General features: G+C 40.9%; 2 protein-coding genes across 3 annotated transcripts in view; one reads left to right on the top strand and one right to left on the bottom strand.

Moving 5' to 3' along the window:
- Positions 1-24,170, bottom strand: part of LOC143420788 (uncharacterized) — a 178,950-nt gene that overhangs the window by 32,012 nt on the left and 122,768 nt on the right. The window lies entirely within an intron of this gene.
- LOC143420786 (uncharacterized) lies at positions 5,002-19,930 on the top strand. 2 transcript variants are annotated; one of them, XM_076889051.1, is made up of 4 exons: positions 5,002-5,235; positions 14,986-15,091; positions 17,872-18,468; positions 18,794-19,930. In XM_076889051.1, the coding sequence occupies exons 2-4, from the start codon at positions 15,074-15,076 to the stop codon at positions 19,484-19,486; spliced, it is 1,308 nt and encodes a 435-aa protein (XP_076745166.1). In that variant the 5' UTR covers positions 5,002-5,235; positions 14,986-15,073; the 3' UTR covers positions 19,487-19,930. The 2 variants fall into 2 exon arrangements, with proteins under 2 accessions (XP_076745166.1, XP_076745170.1); XM_076889055.1 differs by lacking the exon at positions 5,002-5,235 and having other exon boundaries at positions 14,533-15,091.

Here is a 24,170-nt window from a genome sequence, read left to right as displayed (position 1 = left end):
TCTGACCCAGTGTTCTCCTCCACAGGTTCTCCTCAAGGCTGCGTCCTATCGCCCTTATTATTCACTCTCTATACAAACATGTGTCAGGGCAGACATGAAAACAGGGTCATTATTAAATATGCAGATGACTCTGTTACTGTCAGCTTACTGAAAGAGGGTGAAACTAACCACGGTCCAGTCATTGATGACTTTGTTCAGTGGTGGGAGGAGTCTTATCTCCAGCTGAACATATCTAAAACAAAAGACATGGTTGTTGATTTTAGGAAACAACAAAATGGGCACGGAGTCACTTTAATTAAAGGTCAGAAAATAGAGCAAGTACAATCATATAAATATCTTGGGACCATAATCAATGAAAAACTGAACTTTGATCAAAATTGCAAATCAGTTTGTAAAAAGGGTCACCAGCACCTTTATTGCCTTAGGAAACTTGTTCATTTCCACATTGACCAAAAAATTTTAACTTTGTTTTATCGTTCTTTTATTGAGTCTGTTTTATCCTTTTGTTTGGTGGCATGGTTCGGTCAGACCTCTGTCACAGAGAAAAACTCTCTGAATCAGATAGTGAGATGGTCCAGTCGTCTGATAGGTGAGCCACAGTCTTGTTTAGCCTCCCTGTACTCTGAGCAGGTACAGAGGATGGCTTTATCAATCCTTAAAAATGGTTCCCATCCTCTAAGGGGTGAATTTCAGCTTCTTCCCTCAGGACGGAGGTTTCTATTTCCGAGATGCAGGACAAAGCGTTATAAAAATAGCTTTGTCCCCGTTGCTGTCACTGAATTAAATAAGAACTGTTTTTGATTCGAAATATTAAAGTATGTGTCACAGTGAGTTTTATATATTTACTAGGTATGTGTGTTTTTAAAGGGATGTCAAATGCTGTCATTTGTCTGTAAAGCAAATTTACCTTGCCTTTGGGTATAAATAAAGTTACCTTACCTGCAGACGCTGTGCGCAGAGGTTCAGGAGCAGAAGTCCCGTTGTAAACATATCACGGCAGACCCGACGATGTTTGCATGAACGCGCTTTTTTTAAAAGTCAGGTCGAGGCTCCAAAAGCCCAAAGGCGATATAACAGTTTGTGTTTGCTACATGGATCATTGTAGTTCAGCTTTCCTTTGTTATATTTCTTTAAGAGCTCAAAATGTGTTCATTACATAAATCAAATGTAATTTTCTCTGTAGCACTTCATGGATTTCATAAGCAACACACTGTAGTTGTTCACACAAAGCATAAAGGTAAAAACAATATACACAGTGTTATCTTCATTTTAGATGTCACAAAGTATTTGCGGCTCCCAGTGTTTTCCCGAACCCTGACCCTTTGCGTGGAAACCGGGTCCAAAAGGCTCTTTGGGTGTTAAAGGTTGCTGACCCCTGCACTAGGCCCAACTGACACATATATTTGATTCCAAATACAAAAAATAATGTGTAACCTGCTGGAAGAATGTAGGAGGTTGAGACAGGATCTCAACACTTGGTGTCTGCAACCAAAGACAACAATATGTGGGCCGATCGTGGCTCAAGAGTTGGCAGCTCGGCTTGTAATCGGAAGGTTGCCGGTTCGAGCCCCGGCTTGGACAGTCTCGGTCGTTGTGTCCTTGGGCAAAAAAGCACTTTGGGGTCCTTAGGGACGAGTAAAGCGCTCTACAAATACAGGCCATGTAATGGCAGAAACATTCTCTAGTGTCAATCCTGACTAGTTCATTAACTACAGATCAGTTTCAGTGAACATTATTCACAGAGGGATCTGAGTTCCTTATACCAGACTCTACAGAAACTGTAACACTGTACAGCTCTGCGACTCAACAATATGACAACAATGTAACACACACTAGAATCATCAAATAAAGCCCCACTAACCACTAGAACTAGAACTAACTAACTAGCACTGGACACTTGCATATTAGAGATTTCTACCACCATAGGAGGCGAGATATCATCCTTGAACCAGAGCATCCAGCCCTCAATTTCGGACATAAAAAGCGACGTGGCCAGGCATGATAACACTTTGACTGAACTGCAGGACTGTGCCTCGAACCACTCTGACACCATCGCCACTCTCCAGGCCACTGTGGAGCGTTTGTCTGCGGAGGTAAAGAAGTTAGATGAGAGATGTGGAGCTCTTGAGGCACTCCAGGAGGAATAATTTAAGAACTGCAGGAATACCAGAAGGCACAGAGGGACCCAAGATGACTGAGTTGGTTCACACCTGTTGGCGGAGGCGCTATCTCTCGAGGAGAAGCCACTCATCGATCGAGCACATAGAGTGAATCGCCAGCGTCCCAAACAAAGTCATCTTCCTCGGCCCATCATCTTGAGATTGCACTACTACCACATTGGTGAGGAGATTCTGCTGAAAGCTGCAGAGAACAAGAACCTGATGTATAAGGGTTTTTAAAATAAACATCCTCCCAGATTTCCCTCCCTCTGTTGGAAACGCAGAGCCGCATTTGCAAATATGAGAGGAAGACTACGTGGGATGACCGGCGTCAGGTACAGACTGCTATACCCTGCAAAGCTGTTAGTGACCCATGGTGATGTGAGGAAAAGCTTTACCGATCCCAAAGAGACCGTAGACTACGCGGAGAAGCACCTCTCCCACCCACCTTCAAATGTATTAAAAGCAAGGATATATCTATATGTCTAACGCTGACACAGCACTGTGTTTCTTCTTTTCCCTTTATATTCCATGTAAAGGTGAATATGGAGCGTTTATGGAGCTCGTTTATTGACCAGCTGTCAGTTAGAAGGTAAGAGTTACTAGGTTAACAGAGGTTAGCAGTAACAGTACGGGGAAGTATATTGTGTTGTTCTTTTGTTGGTTTTTATTTTATCGTACTTTACTTTGTTATTTGGATTTTACCTGTTGTGAGTGCTTCCCGTAATTCTCCTTTTTCTTGCGCCGCTGCGGCCAGAGTTCACAACATTACATATTTTTGTATCTATAAACAGGAAGCTGACACTCTCCAGACTTTATCAAAGGTGTGAGCGTCACAGCAGAGGCCTTTGTGTCAACGTAGCTGAAGACAAAACACAGAAACACATGAAGGAGATTTTCCTGGCCTGGATTTTATACAAATATTCTGCAGTACATCAAAAATGAAAGAAAACCATTAGTCAACATATGAACATCACCTCTGAAGTTACAGAGCTTTGATTGGAGACACAGCTGAGCGTTTTGCATTTTGCATAATTAATTACATAATTAATTATGTAACCATAATTAAATGGTTACATCATCTTTAAAGTCCCCAGAGATCAGGAAAAGGGCCTGAGGGTGCTGTGTTTGGAGTCTGCTGGTTACAGTGTGCAGGACCTCACAGGCTGCTGCAGCGTTAGCAGAGGGCGGGACATACACAGCTATCATAATCACGTGTGTAAACTCTCGTGGTAGATAGTACGGTCTCATGCTAACCGCTAGCAGCTCAATGTCCTTACAGCATAGCGTCTCTTTGATAGAGAAATGCCCAGAGTTACACCATCTATCGTTCACAAACACAGCCAGACCCCCTCCTCCCTTCTTACCACTCTCCGCTGTTCTGTCATAAGAGGCTCAGCAGCTAAAGCAGCACACCTGGGTCTCCCAGCCTATTAAAAGCAGCCCTTTGCTTCACCTGCTTCACTAAACATTATTATTTTAAGCAGAGTGGTGTGATTTATGTAGGCATTGCTGTGTGACAGGATGACTTTTCTTGCACACCCACCAAATGAGGGCGCACATGCTTCCACGCCCACTGGTGACTGCACACATCCTTTCAAGGAAGCATTTCATTCATCCCTAACAAATGGAAGAAAACACTGTGCAGCGTGTTCAGGTTTGAACGTGGCCCTGGCCTCTCTCTGCATCCACCTGGCACATGCAACACACATCCACTCCCTGCTGAACTGCTTGTATTTGATGTGTTGAAGTTTTGGTAAAGTTTGAATAAATTCCACTTTATTTATAGGAACATTTCATCTGTGGACTCCTGCTTCCCCTCTCCTTGAGCCAGTTTGTGACGGGAACATGACATAAGAAAAGTAATTTATCCCTTTTTGATTCTGTGTATCTGGCGCTCATCCAGTGAGTTCACACTTGGCAGAAACAGACTAAATTTGTCTGGAGAACTTTGGCTTCAGCCAAGTTAGATAAACACACTGTGTCTCTGTCAAAACAGCAGTGTAGTTGTGGCACCCCTGTGAGGGAATGACCACATTAATATTATTTTGTGTAAAACACTCATGTAACGGGACATTTTTCATTGCTATATGTATTTATTTTCAGTTTCTTTAAGAGGATAGAAAATCCATGTAACAGGGATTCATTTTATGTTAGAAAGCAGTGAGGGCGGAACTTTGGTGCTTGCTCCGGGGTTTCGGGGAGCAGTAAGTGGAGCCCACCTTCCGCTGCTTCCTCAGACACGTTCTGGAGGAAAGCAGAGACGCATCGTGTCTTCCTTACTCTGCTCTTCACCTGCTTTTACAGGTCGGTACACGGTGCTCGCACCGAAAATGTTGTTTATTGTCACCATGGTTACCCACGTTAATGTGAATGGGAGAGTTAAGGCGGTCCGCCAAAGTTATTTATATGTAAACACGGGAGAAAACCAGAGGAGTGTCCCGCGCGACCGCACCGCGAGCCCGCTCGTTAGGTGGAGCGCTCGTGAAGCAGAGTCAGTGCGCTCCTATGCTCTGTGCAAACGTGTTGTAATGCTCCAATCAAATCAGTTCTGTGAGATGTGAATGTTAATAGTTCTGTTAAAGTGACTGAGTAGATTAGCTAGTGTAACACAAGCACTCTGAGCAACTCTGTGTAGCTAACAGAGGCATTCATGGATTGATTCAACAAGCTGTGTTTCATGATGCACTAAATAGTGATTTTGCCAGTAAATTACTGGAGGGAACAAATGTAATGTATTTACCAATGCTGTTATTGAATAGAACTGTTTAGCCAGTAAGACACTGCAGAAGACAATGTGATGTGTTTATTGATATGATAAAAGGATGTAGCTGTTATGGAAAGAAGTGTGAACTTGAGAAACTGAACCAGTTAAAAAGAGTATATTTCACTGATGTTGTGAAATAAGTAAATGTAATTGATGTGAATGAGGAACCAGCTGAACAGTATATTGAAAGCTCATGTTTAGTGTTTTATAGCATTTATTTGTGTGAAATAAATCAGACTCAGACACGTTCTGGAGGAAAGCAGAGACGCATCGTGTCTTCCTTACTCTGCTCTTCACCTGCTTTTACAGGTAACATATTTGTCATCGAGGTCTTCATCCTTGGGACCCGTAACATAGTAACTTCTTCATTGTTATACTTCTATAGTTTTCCCATTTTGTGAGCTGTGGATGTGGAAAGTGTCTCAGTGACACATCCACATGAAAACGGCGTTACCTTCGTTCATTTGCACGTCAAATGAACGAGCTGTTTGGACTTTAACGTCACAGCTGATGCTTCGATACTCGAACTCAAGAGTTCAGCTTCCACTCAGAGGTACAAGTACACACAGCAAAGATAAACGTGTACACAAGGTGGAACCCACAAGTGCACAGCTCCAACCAGAGATGGGCAGTAATCCGATTACTTTTTTCAAGAAACGAGTAAAGTGAGGGATTACTATTGCAAAAAAGGTAATTAGATTACTGTTACTTTGCCGTAAGCACGCTGCGTTACTGCGTTACTAAAACCGCAGCTGTGTGCAGATGAACAATGGATAATCTATCGAGTGTGGAGAGAGTGTGAGCGTGCAGCGTTTAAAGCGTGGAAGCACTGACCTTACTTTGAGTTTGACTCTGTAAAAAGTGACAGAAACATTAGCATCCGCTGTTCACTGCGTGGGAAGACAACATGCTCACTCACTATGTGTTAATGGGCATGCTTATTTATAACTTTGATAAAATGTCATAAAAATAATTCCATGCCAGCTCACCATTGGTGATCAGGTAGTTTCTGTTCCAGTTCCAGTCCCATAAATCATGAAGCTTGCTGCCAGAAAAGCTTCAAATCTCCTTTGAAAGCTGTTTGTGGTCTTGATTGTGGGAGCTTCAGTTGTCTGACTCCAGCTGCCACACAGTGCTCACTGATATCATTTGCAAAAACCCCAGTGTGACAATATTTATCAGTGAAGCAGAAATCAGGAAGTGACGACTTTTCTTTGAACATTTGCTAAGGCTAAGCTGTGCTTTCTACCACAGTTGGGAATTTCCTGGTTTACAACAAATTATTGTGTCAACACCGCATAAGATTTCAAACTACAGGAAAATCACTGGAGTTATAAGAGGCAGACAACGACACACACACCACATGCATGCTGTTGCTATTTATTGTGGATTAACCTGTCAAGGGCAAGAACAAAATAATTCTGCCTCAAATACAGGAAATCATAGCTTTCCTGTATTTCCTCCATTGTTGGCATGCTGGTTAGTGCTGTTGCTCCACAGTAAGAAGGTCCTGGGCTAAATTATCCATGAATGTAAACGGCTGTGTGTTTCTATCTGATAGACTGGTGAGCTGTCCAGGGTGTACCCTGCCTGGTAACCTATCACTTCAGGGTTATTTCCCAGCCCTGCTGCAACCAGGATAGAGATAGGAGGATGGTAGTTGTTGTAGACCCATTCAATTTCAATTGAAGGATTAAAATGTTCCAGGAGCTCAACTTACTCCATCTGAACATGTTTCAATCGTGTTTTATGAACACAACATGCAGCTTTACTGAATATGAAAAGGTTGTGTTGATTTAACTCAGTTGTTTAAGTTTCTGCCAAAGCAAAACCTTTGTGTGCAACCAGTGTCCACTATTGAATCAAGTAAATCCAACATGTTTTTGTCAGTGCAAAAGGAGTTACGGTGCCTGTATTCCTGCACAATATTGTCCCGGGAGGGAGGAAAACTTTCTGGTGAAGTTTTGGTTGATTTTTGGGTTTTGCTTGACACTAGGTTGATTTTATCAGTGAGGTTTGGATTGTTTTCTTTCTCTAAGAGAGAGAAAGATGGTTTTATGCTTGGACATGTTTGCAATGGGCCCCAGTATTTGTTACTTTATTAGTATTTTATTGGTTGCGTTTGTTTGTGCTTTTGTTACAGTGCACTGAGATAAGAACATCTGAGAGGTGTGATCCACCGCTGGTGATATTTTGGTATTTTGTGAGTTCCCGATTTAACAAATCAGCTCTTTAATCCAGACCTGAGAGGTTGAACTTTAAAGCGCTATAAAATATTCTTACTGGAAACAGTGGCAAAGTGTTTTTCTCCATGATTATAATGGGCTTGGGAGAAATTCACTTATATGTGACATTGATCACATGAGAAGTCCTGAGCCTAAAAGGATTGCAGCGAGTCAATCCAGTCCAAAAACAAGGAGCTGTTTTCCTTTAAAATGATGACATCATCTTGCTGGTGATGGAGGCTCGAATAGGCTGCGCGTGAGACTCCATTATCAGCAATATCTGGTATGAATGTGTGTGGATGTATGCATGTGACTGGACTGTGACGGACTGACGACTAAAAGTTTAACTGACTTGATACTGAGACAAAAACGGTGCCGACTTTAGGATTAGTGAATGTCCACAACAATTCACCCAGCCTGTAGAAGAAGGGTGGAGGTTTTGTCTTGCTTTGTTTGTGCAGGAGCAGAAGGATGACAGAGACTAAAGGGGGAGGCTGTAGCTTCACATGAGTGTGAGCTGCAGACTGAACCCTTTGGTTGCTAATGTTGAGTCACTGATGTTTGCATTAAGAAAATTGTGTTTTATTAGCTGTGTTTTAATTAAGGTATCACATTATATTGTTGGGAATGTTAAATGCTAAAGTGAAGAAAAGCTTTGATTTCACTCATGACTGAACATGTTATTATTAACCATAGCAGGCCACTGTAAAGAGTCAATTAACTGTTATAGAGGAAAAAAAGGCCAAAAACTCTGTTAATACCTATGAATAACAGGGAATGATAGACTTGTCACATTCAAAATAGAGATATGTAATAACAAACACGGGTCCGTGTCATTTAGGTTCTCCATTGAAATAGTCAATCATTTAGAAAAGTAGAATATATATATATATGTCTCAACGCTGTTTCTCAATAATATTAAAAACCTAAAAACTATTGTTGTGGAAGATAGAAGTCACTGTGACAGCCCTCTGACTGTGGAGGACGTTTGTAATCCTATTTCTGCACTTAAGGCCAACAAATCTCCCGGCACAGATGGTTTAACTGCAGAGTTTTATGAATCATTTTCTAATCTCCTGGCTCCGTTCTTACTGCAGCTTTTCATAGGAAGTGTAGAGAATAACATCCTCCCTCCTACTCTTACTCAGGGTCTCATAACACTTATTCCAAAGCCAAACAAAGACTTACTTCTTATTGATAATTGGAGACCCATCTGTCTGCTCAATGATGACTATGAGATTATGGCTTTAGTACTTGCTAACAGAATGAAAGAGTTCTTGGACACAATTATGGATGAGACACAATCAGGCTTTATGAGAAACAGACACCTTTCTAAGAACATGAGACTGGTTTTAGATCTACTTGATTACTCTGATTTGGTATCTGACTATAGCTTCATTCTCTTCCTGGATTTTTAAAAGGCTTTTGATACAATTGAACATCAATTTATTTTCCACTCTTTGGAAAAATTTGGCATTTTTCTGTAAAGCTATCAAAACCTTGTACACGAATGGCAATAGCTCAATTAAAATGATTAAGACTCCACCCCGAGATTTGACCTGTTATACAAGGAATCAGCACAGCTGATAAGGAGCTCATCATCAGCCAGCTAGCTGATGACACCACACTCTTCTTGAAGAATGCAAATCAAATCCGTCCAGCCCTTAGTGTTATTAGTGATTTCTCTGAGGCATCTGCTTTATGTCGAAATCTAAAAAAATGTGAATTACTAGCAATTAAAGGCTGCACTGCAAATGCTCTCTGTAACATTTCTGTTAAACAAGAAGTCACATACCCAGGACTGTTAACATCCAAAGACCAAAAGTCAAGATGCTCGTCAAACTTGTCAAACAGTGTTGGGGAATTCTCAATGGTGCTTGGTGCCATACCCTCAGGGACTTTAATGTTATATAAAAACACTGACAGCTCAATATCTGCCTCAGTCACTCTCCCTGATCCAGCTGAGTCAGCAGTGGGAAAAATCTGCTTTTCACAGGAACTTGGTAACAGCAATAAGAGAATACGTAGTTTATTATGGCGGGGAGTCTCTGGCTGGCTGGAGCGGCATCTAATAACCAACTCGCAAAACAAAATAAAAACAACACAACAAACAGATATTATGATACAGACTTATAATCTGCACCGATGTTTTTTCTAAATTATATAAAGTGAGCGCGAGAGCCCTCGGTGCGCCTGCGCGCTGCTGAAGTCAAAGTAAACTTTATTGTCATCTCCGCTACAGACAGTCCAGCATATAGAGAGACGAGACGACGAGGCTGCAGTTACAGCGGTGCAAGTAAACAAACAATAAATATAAGAAGAGTAAGAAAATAAATCTACACTTTAGGACTCGGGGTAAAGGATCAATAACAATTTAAATTTATAATTTACAGTTTGATGATTTAAAGTCTCACACAACTAGGGCTGGGACAACGCGTCGACGTAATCGATTACGTCGACGCAAAAAATACGTCGACGTAAAAAAATCTGCGTCGATGCGTCGTCACTTTCAAAAAAAGACATGGCGGCAGCGAGTAGCGAAATCATGAGTGAGGCAGTTGCAGTCAACTTAAATCACTCCACCCGAACACGCAGTTCTACAGTATGGGGATATTTTAACAGAAAAGGAAGTGATTCAGTCGTCTGCCGGCTTTGTGAGGTGGAAATGGCCTATCATAAAAGCACGACGGCTATGCACCAGCACCTCAAACGACTGCATCCAGGAGCAGCTTCTGCAAAGGACAAACCACCGTAAGTTTTCAACTTTTTTACTAACGCTAGTTTTTACCCGTTAATTCATCCAGACCCCCCCGCCCCACGTAGACGTACACTCACTCATAGACACAGAGATAAACACCCAACCTCCGTAAATACAAAACTAATTTAAGCTGCTTAGCAGTAACATACAGCAGCTGCTGTTTAGTTGTTGTTGTTTTGTTTGTGGCCCATGCTGGCAAAATGAGTCTGAATGCGCGCAGGCTGATTATCAGAATTGGCGAAAGACAAAAATGTGAGACAGCGAATTGGCCGCAGGAGAAATGTTAACAAGGATAATGCACCACCTGCTAAACGTAGCCGTCGTGGACACTGTTACAACATTGTTAAAGTGCTTGCAAAAGCAAAATGACAACGAACTCTTGATTTGTCAAATTTAATGTGTTTCATCCTATTTGAACGCTGTTTTTATACATAATGCTTCTCCAGCTTGATCTTATAGGTCAAAGTTATGCCATCTAATGACTAGAAAGCAGTGCACCAGTAAAGGTGCCATCAGCCCTGGGTGTTTAAACATTATCTTTTCCAGCCATCATGATTACTGCATATCATATGTTCAACATTGGGGATTATCATTAACCTCTTACTGTTATGCTATGAAAGCACATGGCATAACAGTATGTGTGTATCTATCTATCTATCTATCTCAACCAGATCCTTATCAAATTATTTTGATATTATGCTTTCCATATAATTATTTAGTAATTATTCGAATTCATCTGTGTGCTGTGTGTGATTTATGATTTCAGGAATAAACAGAAAAGTCTGGAGGACTACTGTCAGAGAAGAAGTACACCATGCACCCCCCAGGAGGTGGCTGTACTTACTGAGAGCGTCTTAGCTATGATTTTAAAAGACAAGAGACCACTTGCTGTGGGTGAGGGATTCAAAGAAATGCTGACCACTTTCCAGCCAGGTTACACTCTGCCGTCTAAGCGTCATTTTACAAGCATGATGGAGAGAAAGTATGAAACTTCAGTGCAGAGACTAAGGAATGAACTAAAAAAAAGCCTCCAAAACATCCAAAATCTCCCTTACCACTTATGCTTGGACAAGTCTGGTCACAGAGTCCTACTTAGGGGTAACTTGTCATTTCATTATTTGTTCAAAGACGCCATTGCTGCTGTTTGTATATTATTAATTTTTTGCTATGATTTCCTTTGTTATATTTGTTTTGCAAAACGTTAAATTTTTTGTTAAAAACAGAAGATTGTAGTACAATGTTATTGTGGATTTTGTTTTGTGAAGGAAGAGCACTTTTTGGCAGAAAGCAAAGTGAATGTTACATTTTGTTTGTTTAAAGACACCATTGTTGCTATTTATTTGAAATGTTTTGTTAACTTTTCCTTAATTTTATATATGTTTGCACATTTCATTTCTTGTTAAATGCTATCTCTATTGTATTGATTGTACGACCTCTACAACTTTATTTTGCAATTTTTTTTTATTAAAAGGTCTTCAAATGAATAAATTTGTGTTTGTCATTTATATACATAAATTAGTAAATGTGAAATTGCTATACAAGTCAAATAATGGGGGAAAAAATCATTAATCGAATCGAATCGAAATCGAATCGGATTGAAAAATGACTCGTTAGATTAATCGATGCATCGAAAAATTAATCGCTAGATTCATCGATTAGGAAAATAATCGTTTTGCCCAGCCCTACACACAACCCGTCAAAAGGGGCGGGGCCGGCTGCTTCCACGTAGAGCACATTTCATTTATAATGATGTAAATCCAAGCCCATCATGGATTCACGATCTGAATCCTGGGTTGTGTGAAATCCCAGAAATCAACCTTAGACAAAGTGAATCTGTGAACTAAGGTGTAGGTCTGTTAGGTTAATTGTGCTGATCCTCGGGTTGGGGGATTTGTGTTTGTACTGGAGCGCAAAATTCAAACCAATGGAAGATGGACAACAAAAGTTCAAAGCCATCAGGTGCTCAGTTTATGTATTTATTTTTGGCCTACATCAGTAAGAAATGCCAAATTATATACACAAAGTTACAGGAATCACCACTCCTGTTATTCATGATGATTTCAGTAACATCACATAATAACATGTAACGTTATTATGTGATGTGCGTACTGTTAATGCTGATGCTGTGGTGAAATTCTCTGCTTCTTTTGTGTATTCTGCATCTATTACGTCAGATTGTCTTACCCCTCATATGGTTGAGAATTTTGCCAATACCCTGTTAACTACATGTTCCTCCATCCTCGACACTGTGGCACCTATTAAAATGAAGCGCCCCAGAACTTACTCACAATGTTGGTTAAGTGACTCTGTTCGCGCTCTACGACGTGCGTGTCGGCGGGATGAGAGAAGGTGGAGGAAAGATAAACTCCAGGCATCTTACGACATCCTACGTACTAGTCGCTTGAAGTTTCAAACTGCTGCCAAAATGGCTAAAGCAGCTTTTCTTTCAAAAATTATCTCTACCAATGGTAACAATCCTCGAATTTTATTTAAAATTTTTAACTCTGTGGTCAACCCCTGCCCCACTATGCCGCTGCCGTGCTCCACGGTTCTTTGCGAACAATTTTTAAATTATTTTTTAGATAAAGTCTCATCTCTTAAATCTGCTCTTCCTTTAATGACAGGCCCTGCGTTTACCCCTGACTGTTCCTCTTCCTTCTATCAGTTTGAACCCGTTTCACTCCCTACTCTTAAGCGTCTGGTTGAACAACTGAACAATACTAATCTCGTATATGATGTTCTTCCATCTCGTATAGTTAAGGACTGTTTTAGTGCAATTGGACCTAGTATATTGTCCCTTTTGAACTCTTCTTTGCTCTCTGGTTGCGTACCATCAGCCTTTAAACATGCTATAATTCAGCCTGTTCTTAAAAAAAGGAACCTCGATTATAATGATTATGCGAACTATAGGCCGATTTCCAAGCTTCCGTTCTTGGCCAAAATTCTTGAGAAGATAGTGTTGCTTCAACTCCAGGCCTACCTGGATGAGAATAGCATTAATGATAAATTCCAATCGGCCTTCAAACCACATCATAGCACTGAGTCAGCGCTGCTCCGAGTTCTCAATGACCTTCTACTAATGGCTGACAATGGACGCTCCTCGGTCCTAGTGCTATTGGATTTATCGTCGGCTTTCGATATGGTTGATCATAAAATCCTATTGGCGAGACTTGAGCACACTGTAGGCATCAAGGGTGTTGCCTTGGATTGGTTTAAATCATACTTGTCCAATCGGCTCTCCTCGGTTCACTTGGCCACTTCCTCTTCCTTCGCTGTACCTGTCTGTTGTGGTGTCCCTCAGGGATCTGTGTTAGGCCCTACTCTGCTCTCATTGTACATGCTTCCATTAAGCGCTATCTTTGAGAAATATCACATCGCTTTTCATTATTATGCCGATGACATTCAGATCTACTTTGAGTTAAATGATGACCTAGCTTTGTCCTTGAATAGTTTTCGAGAGTGCATGTGTGAGGTCAGGCAATGGCTCCTGGCAAATACTCTTATCCTTTATGATAAGAAAACTGAAATTGTGGTCTTTGGCAGTGACGTCCTTCGTGCCAAACTTCGTGATGCTTTTGGTTTTCTCACTAGCTCCTTTTCCGACACTGTTAGGAATTTGGGCGTGTTACTTGACAGCTCATTTAAACTTGATAGACAAGTGTCTGCTGTTGTTAGATCCAGTTTATACCAACTCCGCCTTATTTCTAAGGCCAGGCAGTATATCTCGCATAAAGACCTGGAAAAACTCATCCATGCCTTTGTAACTTCGAGGCTGGATTACTGCAATTCACTCTATTTTGGACTCCACTCTCCCTCCTCCATAGATTACAGACAGTCCAAAATGCTGCTGCAGGCATTCTAACCAAAACTAAGAAGTTTGCCCACATTACTCCCGTCCTAGCTGATTTGCACTGGTTGCCTGTGAAATACCGTATCCAATTTAAAATTCTGCTGTTTACTTTTAAAATCACTAATAACACAGCACCGAGCTATCTTAAGGAACTCTTAAGCTTATATGTCCTGCTAGGGCTTTAAGATCATCCTCACAGTTACTGTTGGTGCAGCCTAGATCTCGGCTGAAGTCTAGAGGTGATCGAGCGTTTGCCCTGGCCGCACCAGAGTTGTGGAACAACCTTCCGATTGGCATTCGGGCGTCTGACTCTATTCAATCTTTTAAATCACGGCTTAAAACGTATTTGTTTAATCTTGCGTTTTCTACTGGTTAAATGCTGGCCTTGTCTGCAGTGATTTATTTTACTAATTTTCCTATCTTGCTTTTTATTTGCGCTGTGTATGTCTTATCCCCATTGTGTGTTGATGGCACAGTTATATTGTGCTATAGCTATGTGCTATAGTTATATTTTTTCTATTGGTGGCTTTTTCCTGTGAACATAATTCTACACTTTTATTTTTATGACTCTGATTATACTTGTGTTAATTTGTTCTATGTTAAGCACTTTGGCATGCCGTTGGTTTTTAAATGTGCTCTATAAATAAAGATTGTTGTTGTTGTTGTCCTGTAAGCACAGTCTGCCTGTGTCTTTTCTCTGCAAATGAACATTTTCAGCCAATATAGGTAATACATCAACAATGCTGCCGTGGCTAAGTTAGGAATATTTATAATGTCATTTCCAAAACTTGCATATGATCTGCAATTTGTAGCAGATCTACTGACTGTCACAGAGCAGCTGGAGCAGTCTCAAATGCAGGTCAGTCCACTGCTGCCCCCTGTGGCCAAGTGCCATAGCTACTGCTGGATGAACTCGTGACACATGTGCACCTGTTTCTATGAACACATTGAGTCTGAGTGGCTGCACTTACACTGGTGCATTCAACATATTGAAAGATGCCAGCAATGTGGATTGTCAAGACTCAAACCAATCCACATTGCTGGCGTTGCATCTTTCAATGGCAGCAATGGCAGGTATCAGTGCTCAAACCTTTTGTGTTTGTTTCCAACAAGTTGCCCACCTCGGGAAACAAAAATGTGTTCTTTTACTTGTCAGATGAACATATGAGACACTTTGACTCTTCAGTGCAGTGTGGAGCCTAACAAAGATCTGTTTTGTGTCCCAGCTGATCAGCAGGAGGAGGAGAGTCTGACGGAGCAGCAGAGGAACATTTTCAGCTACTTGGACTCAGCTCAGCCACTACAGAGGAAACAATGAGCTCAACACAGAAGGTGACAGACAGAGCAGGACCATATGACCAAAGATATTTATCACCATATACATTTGAACATTTGCCATAACGATGTAGCTGACGATAGAATTGACACCAGACAAAATACTTTACAGCTGCACAACTTTATTAAAAACCCATCAATGTATTTTCACTGAAACAAGCAGCTGTTGTTTATGTGCATTAAAGTTATATAAAAATGTAACAGTGCAAATGCAAATTCCTCGCTGACAGTTTAACCAAAAGGCGTTTCCAGTGGAAACTGGCCGACACATCCTGAGCATAACCATGTATAATATCCACTAAACTTCAGAAGAGGTTATACAGTCGTGGCCAAAAGGTTTGAGAATTGCATAAATATTGGAACCTGGAGAAGTTGCTGCTTAAGATTTTATAATACAGATTTGTACTTTATTTCAGATTGAACCTTTAAAGGGGCATTTCTGGACTTTTAAAGACCAGTAATGTACTTTTAAGGGAACATTTAAAAAAATGTTCCTATAGGTACAAAAATGTTCTTCTCTCGTACCTCTATTTCTGAGAGTGTATCATGTAACACTATAGATCAACTTAGCTCAGAATATATAAAGCATATAAACAGTTACAGCAATATGATGCAACAAACACAGCAGCTACTGATCCAAAATACTCAAAGCTTCATAGAACTGAAACCAACATTTATTTTTAGCTCCATTCTGCTGCTGATACAGACTTTAGGTTTCTGAACATTAAACTTGTTGCTGCCTTTCATAGTGTGTAACTTGAAGGCCCTGAGTACTTTCTCCTACACTGGAAACACTGGGATGATCACATTATTTGAACATTACCTAATAAGACTGATTCAGCACAGACAGTTATGTTAAACTTTCCTAGCAGTCCTTCACAAACAGGGAACAGTCTGTCTATTCTCTCCATCTGTCAGCTGCTGCTGGCTCTTCCTCCTCCTCTTCCTCACACACTGCTGAGTTTGTCCTGGTGGATCATCAGGGCTGCAAAGCCTCACAGATGATGTGCAGCAGTGGGTCCCTCAGTCTGTCCTCACTCTGGACACTTGCAGTCGTCACACATGGAAATCAAATGTGTGATAAGCTGCAGGATTCAAACACAAGTGTAACTTATAAACACATGTTCATACTTTTATTCCACAATCAGAGAGAAAGAAACAGAGAGAGAGTGCAGGACAGACAGACAGGTGACAGTCTCAGGTGTACACACTGCTACACAACAGCACCAGAGAAGCAGGATTTAGTGTTTGTGTTATTACGAGTGTAAACAAGAAGAGCTCCAGATGGTGCAGTGGACACATGTGTGACTGCTGTGATTAAAGCATCTTTCTTTCAGCTTAACGAGTGAACCGTCAGCTCGTTCAAACACACGTTAAAGTGCGTTTGGCTCGACACCACCGAACAGAGGCAGCAATATAACACAGCTAACATTAACAGTGCAGTGAATCCTGCTTGTGCCGTGATATTCAGGACTGCAAACCGAGCAGCATCACTGACTTTCAGCTTGTTGTGTTTGTGGATATATGACTGACTTTAATTATCCACAAAATCATCACATTCTCTGTCAGATGAAGGTCGACTATTGAACGGCGTATATTTTAAAGGCTTTAAAACCAAGTTAACGCTGAAAGTACAAACATCACTAATGTCACATAACTCTGCCGACAAGGCATAGCTATGGCTATGAAATGCTCTTTGTGTATCACTTCTGCATTATGAAAGATGTCATTAATGCACTAGTAATGTCTCATCTGGAGTATTGTTCAATCATTTGGTCAGCAGCTAATAAGACAGATCTTAACAGACTTCAGTTAGTCCAGAATAAGGCGTCCAGATTAGTGTGAAGATGTTCATACTATACTAATATTGATCAAATGCATAATAACCTTTCTTGGCTTCCTGTACAGGCTAAAATATTCTATGGCTTACTTGTAGTTCTAAAGAAAGCAATTCTGTTAAACACACCACATTTATTCTGCTCAGCTGCAGTATCCAGATGAAATACATCATCATATTACACAGTTTTCAACAAGCTGCAATTTAGTAAATGCTCGAGTTAAAAGTAACGTTTTGTAAAACTGTTACATTTAGAGCAACTTTTAAGTGGAATAAGTTGCCTTAAAAAATTAGAGAATTATTCAAAACTTCAATGAACACTTAAAAGCCGATTTACAGAGCTTTTAGTTGTTGTAAATATTGTAAGACATGATTTGTTTTTGAAATTTGTGTAATGTGCCTCAATGTTATTGATATTATTATTATTGATTGCTTATATTTGAACAATTGTGAAACCTCACTGTGGATGTAAGAGTGAAATTATGTGGATATCTTGAATCCACTTTATTGTGTAATATTTTATGTGAGTATTTGACGGAAGACGAGCAACATCTGTTGTGGAAGCTAACGGGGTTCCTTTAGAATAAACAAACATAGGATTTATTATCACTGAATAATTCTGTATAAATCTATACAAATTATAGAAATATGTAATAGGAAACAACAAAATAATCTAAATTATAAAATAGTGTGTGTGTGTGTGTGTGTGTGTGTGTGTGTGTGTGTGATTTTAGTGTTTGAACAGTCATGAATTATCTTTAACAGCAGGTTGGATGTAATGTGTTAGAACTACCAGCAGGTGGGGATAAGAGACCTTTAAGGTGTTTGGTGCCACGCTCCACCTTCAGGTTTAAAACTAGTGTTAATGGAGTTTGAAGGTTGAGTTTGTTCCACGACTGCATTTCACTCACTGCCTCTGTTTGTATCTCTGTCACTGCAGGACCAACATGGAGCCAGAAGTCAGCGCTCTCAGGAGGCCGACAAACCTCACAGAAGAAAGGGAGAGAAAAAACACACCTGTGACGAGTGTGGGAAGGGTTTTACTGTGAGGGCTAAACTAAAACAGCATCAGGTCATCCACACTGGAGAGAGACCGTTCAGCTGTGACTTGTGTGGAAAGTCTTTTTCCTTGAAGGGTTACCTAAAAACACACCAACTCATCCACAGTGGAGTTAAAGCGTACAGCTGTGATCAGTGTGGCAGAGCTTTTACTCACAGTAGCCACTTACAGAGGCATCTAGTTACCCACTCTGGAATTAAGGCATACAGCTGTGACATCTGTGGAAAAACTTTCAGCCAGAGAGGGAGCCGAAATACACACCTACGCATTCACACCAGACATGATGTGTACTGCTGTGAACAGTGTGGCAAAGAGTTTACAACAGACGCACAGTTACAACGACACATGTTTACCCACACTGAGGAGAGACCTTATCAATGTGACCTGTGTGAGAAGACTTTTAAATCTCCACGTTACCTGAGACAACACCAACAGATCCACACCAGAAAGAGACTCTACAAGTGCAGTTACTGTGAGGTATGTATTTATATTGTTATCTTGTCATTTTAGCCTGACTGTTTGGAACAACTCTGCTCATTAAACTGTGTTAGCATGTTAGCAATTCTACTGCATGGAAAAGCAGCTCTGAGTGATTATTCAGATTTTCCTTTCAGTTATGATTTTAGTATTACTGTAGTATTATGGTGGTAGTATTGTAGTTATTGCAGCCCAGTAAACTGAGTGTGTTAACTGAAACAGTCAAATGTAGTTGGACGTCTGCAGAGATGCTCTTTATTTCAGGCGACGTTCAGGATACAAATGTTGAAGGACTGACTTACACTGTCTTTGTGTCTTTGTTTAGAAGCAGAGCGACACAGATGGATCCAGTTCTCAACCCTGTCATCACTGTGGTGGTGGGAAAGACTTTCATTGTGACCTCTGTGGAAAAACTTTCAGTCAGCAAAAGGCCCTAAAAGTACATCAACGTAGACACACTGGAGACAAACTGAAATACTGCAAAGAATGTGGGAGAAGCTTCACCACATCACATCGCTTAAAACGACATGAACTGATTCACAGTGGGGTTAAAAAGCACCTCTGTGATCAGTGTGGGTCATCCTTCACCACTGCAGGTCAGCTTAAAACACACAAACGAGTCCACACAGGAGAGAAACCACACAAGTGCAGACACTGTGACAGAAGCTTCTCACATTCAGGTAATCGTAACATTCATGAACGTGGACACATGGAAGGAAACTACAGCTGTGACCAGTGTGACAAGAGCTTCAGGAATCTCAGTTCATACTCTGCACACAAACGATCCCACGTTACTAATAAACTGTTTCACTGTTACCAATGTGCCCAAACATTCACCTCATTGTCTGCTCTGTGCAAACATCAGCGCGATCACTCAGGGCTGAAATCACTCCCATCACTGAATCACAGTGAATCTGAAGACACAGAAAGATCCTCTGGTTTCTGTGTCAGACTCAAAAAGCTTGAGATCAGGCTCCACAGAGTTCAGATAGAATCATTTAAACTTGTGTTGAACTGAACTGGTTGCTGGGCTGAACTTCTACATAATACAGATCTACATGGGATCTTCTTTTCTGTTGTTTTACTGAGTCAGTTTTGTCCTTTTTTCTCTGTCCTGGTTTTGCTCGTCTGTAAATGATTGAAACTCAGTCAAATAGTTCATTGTTCTCCAGCAAAACGTTTTTTGGAAACTCATGTTTAACCTTTAAAACTCTGACATGTTTTAGCACACAAGGCTTCATCGGGGAGTTCACTCATGATTGGACCATGAGAACAAAGGTTTTTAGTTCTTTCAAAGAGAGTCTTGGAGATGTTTGATGTTTCTGTTTTTCTGAAACCACCTGAAAGAAAAACTATTTTTCTTGCTTTATGTAGTGTGGAAGTTTTTAATGTTTCTTCATCTGTGATGTTCTTGAATGTGTTCACGTGAAGATGGTACAAATAAACTGTCCTTTCAGCTTTAGCTCCTAATTTATTCATTATTTATGGATGTAGCACAGCAGCCGTCTCTTGATTAACACATGGAGGGCTCGGGATCTGATGGTGTCGTCTCCCTAATTTGCCCACTCAGTAAATCTCACTCATGGCCAAGAAATTGAAATAAACCTTGTTTCCCTGCTGGATAGTGATCCACTGTAACTCTGCTCCTCCTTCCTGTTTAGGATTTCTGTGGCTGAAGTAAACTTCCCTCCATCCATCACTTATCCCAGCTAACCCAAAGTGAAATAAAGTTTTGCTGGTCTTAAAAAAGCATTACAATAATGGGCATTACCAATGCAAACTGAATGATACAGAAGATGAAAGAAGAGACTTTGATCAGTTAATAAAGCTCATGATCTGGATTCATTGTGGCTGCTACACAGATACTTCTGGGTCACTTCTCTCAGTTAGGAACCTTCCTCACCAAACTGACTGTTGGACCACACCCCTGGTTTCATGAGAAATTGTTTCAGCCATGATTTCTCTTCCTGTATTTCAGAGTAAAGACTGAAGTGACAAATGGAAGCATGTTTAAAAAACACAATGTGAGAGAGACGTTGAGGTCCTTAGAAGTTACCCTGGGTTTTTCTGTCACCCTGCTAGATGTTACACACCTTGTTATTGGACTGATTTCTACTGCTGGACTACTCCTGCGGAGAGTATTGAGCTGTTATTGAGCTGCACATACGTTACGACCTGCTTAAGTTCGAGGTCACAGCGTCTGTAGAGCAGCTGGAACATAATGAAGTCTACAAGGTTAAAGTTTTCTCTTCAGTTATTGTTCTTTCTGCTGCTTGGTTTGATGGATCTGAGAGCTTTTGTTTTTATTATTGTTGTTATAATTATCATTAATATTTTACTCTCTAGAAGCTTTAAAATAGTGTTTGTGTTTGAAAAAATTGATTTAAGAATTGAACAGAAACATCTGTCCTTCTGAAAATCGCCCAAAGGCACGGAGACAAAGTCAAAGGATGCAACCTGTAACTTTCTCTTCCTTCATGTCAGGACCATCATCCATGATTTATATAAAATGCATATAGCAACAGTAGCACTTTAGTTTGGACTTTATGATTTCTGTAACTGGAAAATATTATTTTGTTTAAAGACAGAAGTGACCGCATAGTTGCAACATCAAAGGGAAATATTAATTAATTAGCATCAAGTATATTTGTTGCTTAAGCGTTTGCACTATAACTTAAGTAGGATTATAACTTTTAAGGAAGGAAAGATTTCAGATATTTAGTTCACTGCTTCAGTTATTTTATATGAAATTAAAACATTTACGTTGGTCAAATATGATGCTCTAAATCAAATAAAAGTTTGAAAATAAATGATGTATTTTTAAATGCTGCAACAAATGTTCACAAAAAGTAACTATAATTAAAACCAGTTAAACAAAATCAAATGTTTGAATCATGCTTAACCAAATGCCAGGCTGGAGAGCTGAACCTAAAGTATACGTAGAAAGATTTCAACATCTGAGCAGTTTTTAATGTTTTTATCACATATAAATGTCACAGCAGTGGGTCCTGGCCCAATGCTTTGTGTTTTTGGTTTTCTTTGACTCTTGTTTTTCTTGGTTTTTGTTCTTCTTATTTATCAGGCTCTCAGTAATCTTAGTTCTCCCTCCCTCAGTGTTCATTTCAGCCTGTGTTTAGTTTCTGTTCCCGTGTCCCACGTTTCATCGTTTCATGTCGAGTCAGCCCTGTCTCTCTGTTTCCTGTGTCTCCCCAGTCAGCCCCGCCTCCCTCGGGCACTCATGTGTGATACAGAGTAATAAACCTGACTACATTTGTTACACTCTCTTTATTACCTGTTACTTTAAAATTCATACACTAATTATGTCTGCCCATCTCTCTAATGTGAAGGTCAAAGGTCAACATCCCAGTGACATAAGAATAATCCCAAAGGGGCAAAGGCAGCGGTTAATTTAGCACATTTAGCATTAAGGGTACAGCAAGGATATACTTTTACTTATTGTGGCAGGGGTGTGGACTCTCCCCTTTATAGTGACGGAGGAGACTGGCGTGGGGGAAGCGTGTAGTGGAGGAAGCCGAGGAGAGAGCTGGTTTCTGGCTACAAAGAAACCAGAAAAGATTGCTCGTGGTCAAATGTCAAAGGAGCTTGCAAAGAAAAGCGTCTGGACTTCTTTAAGTTGCTTGAAGACGTTTCACCTCTCATCCGAGAAGCTTCTTCAGTTCTAAGGTCAAATGGTGGAGAGTCCCAGATATAAACCTAGTGGGAGTGACCCCCCACAGAGGGACAAAAGGACCCCCTGATGATCCTCTAATCACCTGAGCCAAGGTGTGAAACTGGGTGTGGGTCCCAATCAGCCAGAGTTTCGGGTGAGTTCATTGTGAAACCTGGCCCCACCTTATCATGCGAATTCCTGAGGTCAGATGGCCCAGGATGTGAGTGGGCGTTAAGGCGTCTGGGAAGGGATCTCAAAACTGGATTATTGATGGCAGAGAGTTGATGTCGTAAACCCCGCCTCTGTTCAAAGATGGTCGCTCACAGTGGACATAGATGCTTCTTTCACTCCTCTTTCAAACCATCTGTCCTCTCTGTCCAAAATGTGAACATTGGCATCCTCGAATCAGAATCAGAATCAGAATGGGTTTATTGCCAGATGTTGAGGTTTACAACATTAGGAAATTGCTGCGGTGCTTCAGTGCAAACAATAAGAATTAAAGTGCTATGTAGAAAGTAAGATATGTGCATGAGATATACATGAGATATATACATGAGAATAAGAATTATGAGTGCTACGTAGAAAGATATATACATGAGTGCAGGTGGTGATCAGTCAGTCATGTGGTTATTGTTCATGTGTCCGACAGCAGAGGGGAAGAAACTGTTCTTGTGGCGAGAGGTTCTGGTGCGAATGGACCGGAGCCTCCTGCCTGAGGGGAGCAGGTCAAACAGACTGTGTCCAGGGTGAGAAGGGTCAGCTGAGATCCGGGCTGCACGCCGCAGTGTCCTGGAGGTGTACAGGTCCTGCAGAGATGGGAGTCTGCAGCCAATCACCTTCTCAGCAGAGCGCACAACACGCTGCAGTCTCTGTTTGTCCCTGATAGTGGCTCCAGCGTACCACACGGTGATGGAGGAGGTGAGGATGGACTCGATGATTGCAGTGTAGAATTGCATCATCGTCCGTGTTGGCAGGTTGAATTTCTTCAGCTGCCTCAGGAAGTACATCCTCTGCTGGGCTTTCTTAATGACGGAGGTGATGGTGGGCTCCCACTTCAGGTCCTGGGTGATGGTGGTACCCAGGAAGCGGAATGAGTCCACAGAGGTGATAGGGGTGTCAGTCAGGATGATGGGGGGGAGTGGGGCTGTGTGCTTCCTGAAGTCCACAATAATCTCCACTGTCTTCTGGGCATTCAGCACCAGGAAGGAGTGTCCTTTGTCCTTAAGATGCAGATGGACTGCTGAGTCTTGTCCTGTGGAGGTGGCTCTTCTATGTTGTGCCATGCGCTTGTGAAGTGGCTGTTTGGTCTCTCCAATGTAGAGGTCTGGGCATTCCTCGCTGCACTGTACAGCATACACCACATTGTTAAGTCTGTGTTTTGGCGTTTTATCTTTCGGGTGAACCAGTTTTTGTCTGAGCGTGTTGCTGGGTCTGAAATACACCGGGATGTCATGCTTGGAGAAAACTCTCCTGAGTTTTTCTGATACACCGGCTACATAGGGGATGACAATGTTGTTGCGTCTGTCCTTCTTATCCTCCCTCGCTGGTGTCTGATCTTCTTTTCTGTGCCTCTTTGCTGACAGTAGAGCTGGGCGATATGAGATTTTTTCATATCACGACATGTTTTTTTCATTTCAGGCGATAACGATATCTATCACGATATAAGCCAAATAACTATATTTGTAAGATTTAAATGTGCCGTTGCTCACAAGTAAAATGTGAAATAATCAGCAGCTTGTTTTTATTTAAATATTTATTTCCCATAATAAGTTCAACAGGGTAGATGTACTTCAGGAACATGAGACTTTTTCAGATAAATAAAGCCAAATATTGCAAACTACACAAAAGGCAGCCGCTAAAGCGTTTAAGTTTCAAAACAGAACAAACGAAACAGACTAAATTGTCAATTCCACTTAGAAACAAAATATTAATTCTAAAAATAAATCTTAGTTTGTTTTACAGAAGAACAGACAAAACTGACTAACTTTTGTCAATATCAAATAAACTGAGAACTAAAAGGAAATTCTCAATC

Source organism: Maylandia zebra, linkage group LG2 (assembly GCF_041146795.1).
Source record: "Maylandia zebra isolate NMK-2024a linkage group LG2, Mzebra_GT3a, whole genome shotgun sequence".
Classification (NCBI taxonomy): Eukaryota; Metazoa; Chordata; class Actinopteri; order Cichliformes; family Cichlidae; genus Maylandia; species Maylandia zebra.
Note: the sequence above shows the minus strand (reverse complement) of the source record. Positions and strands in the feature narration are given on the sequence as shown.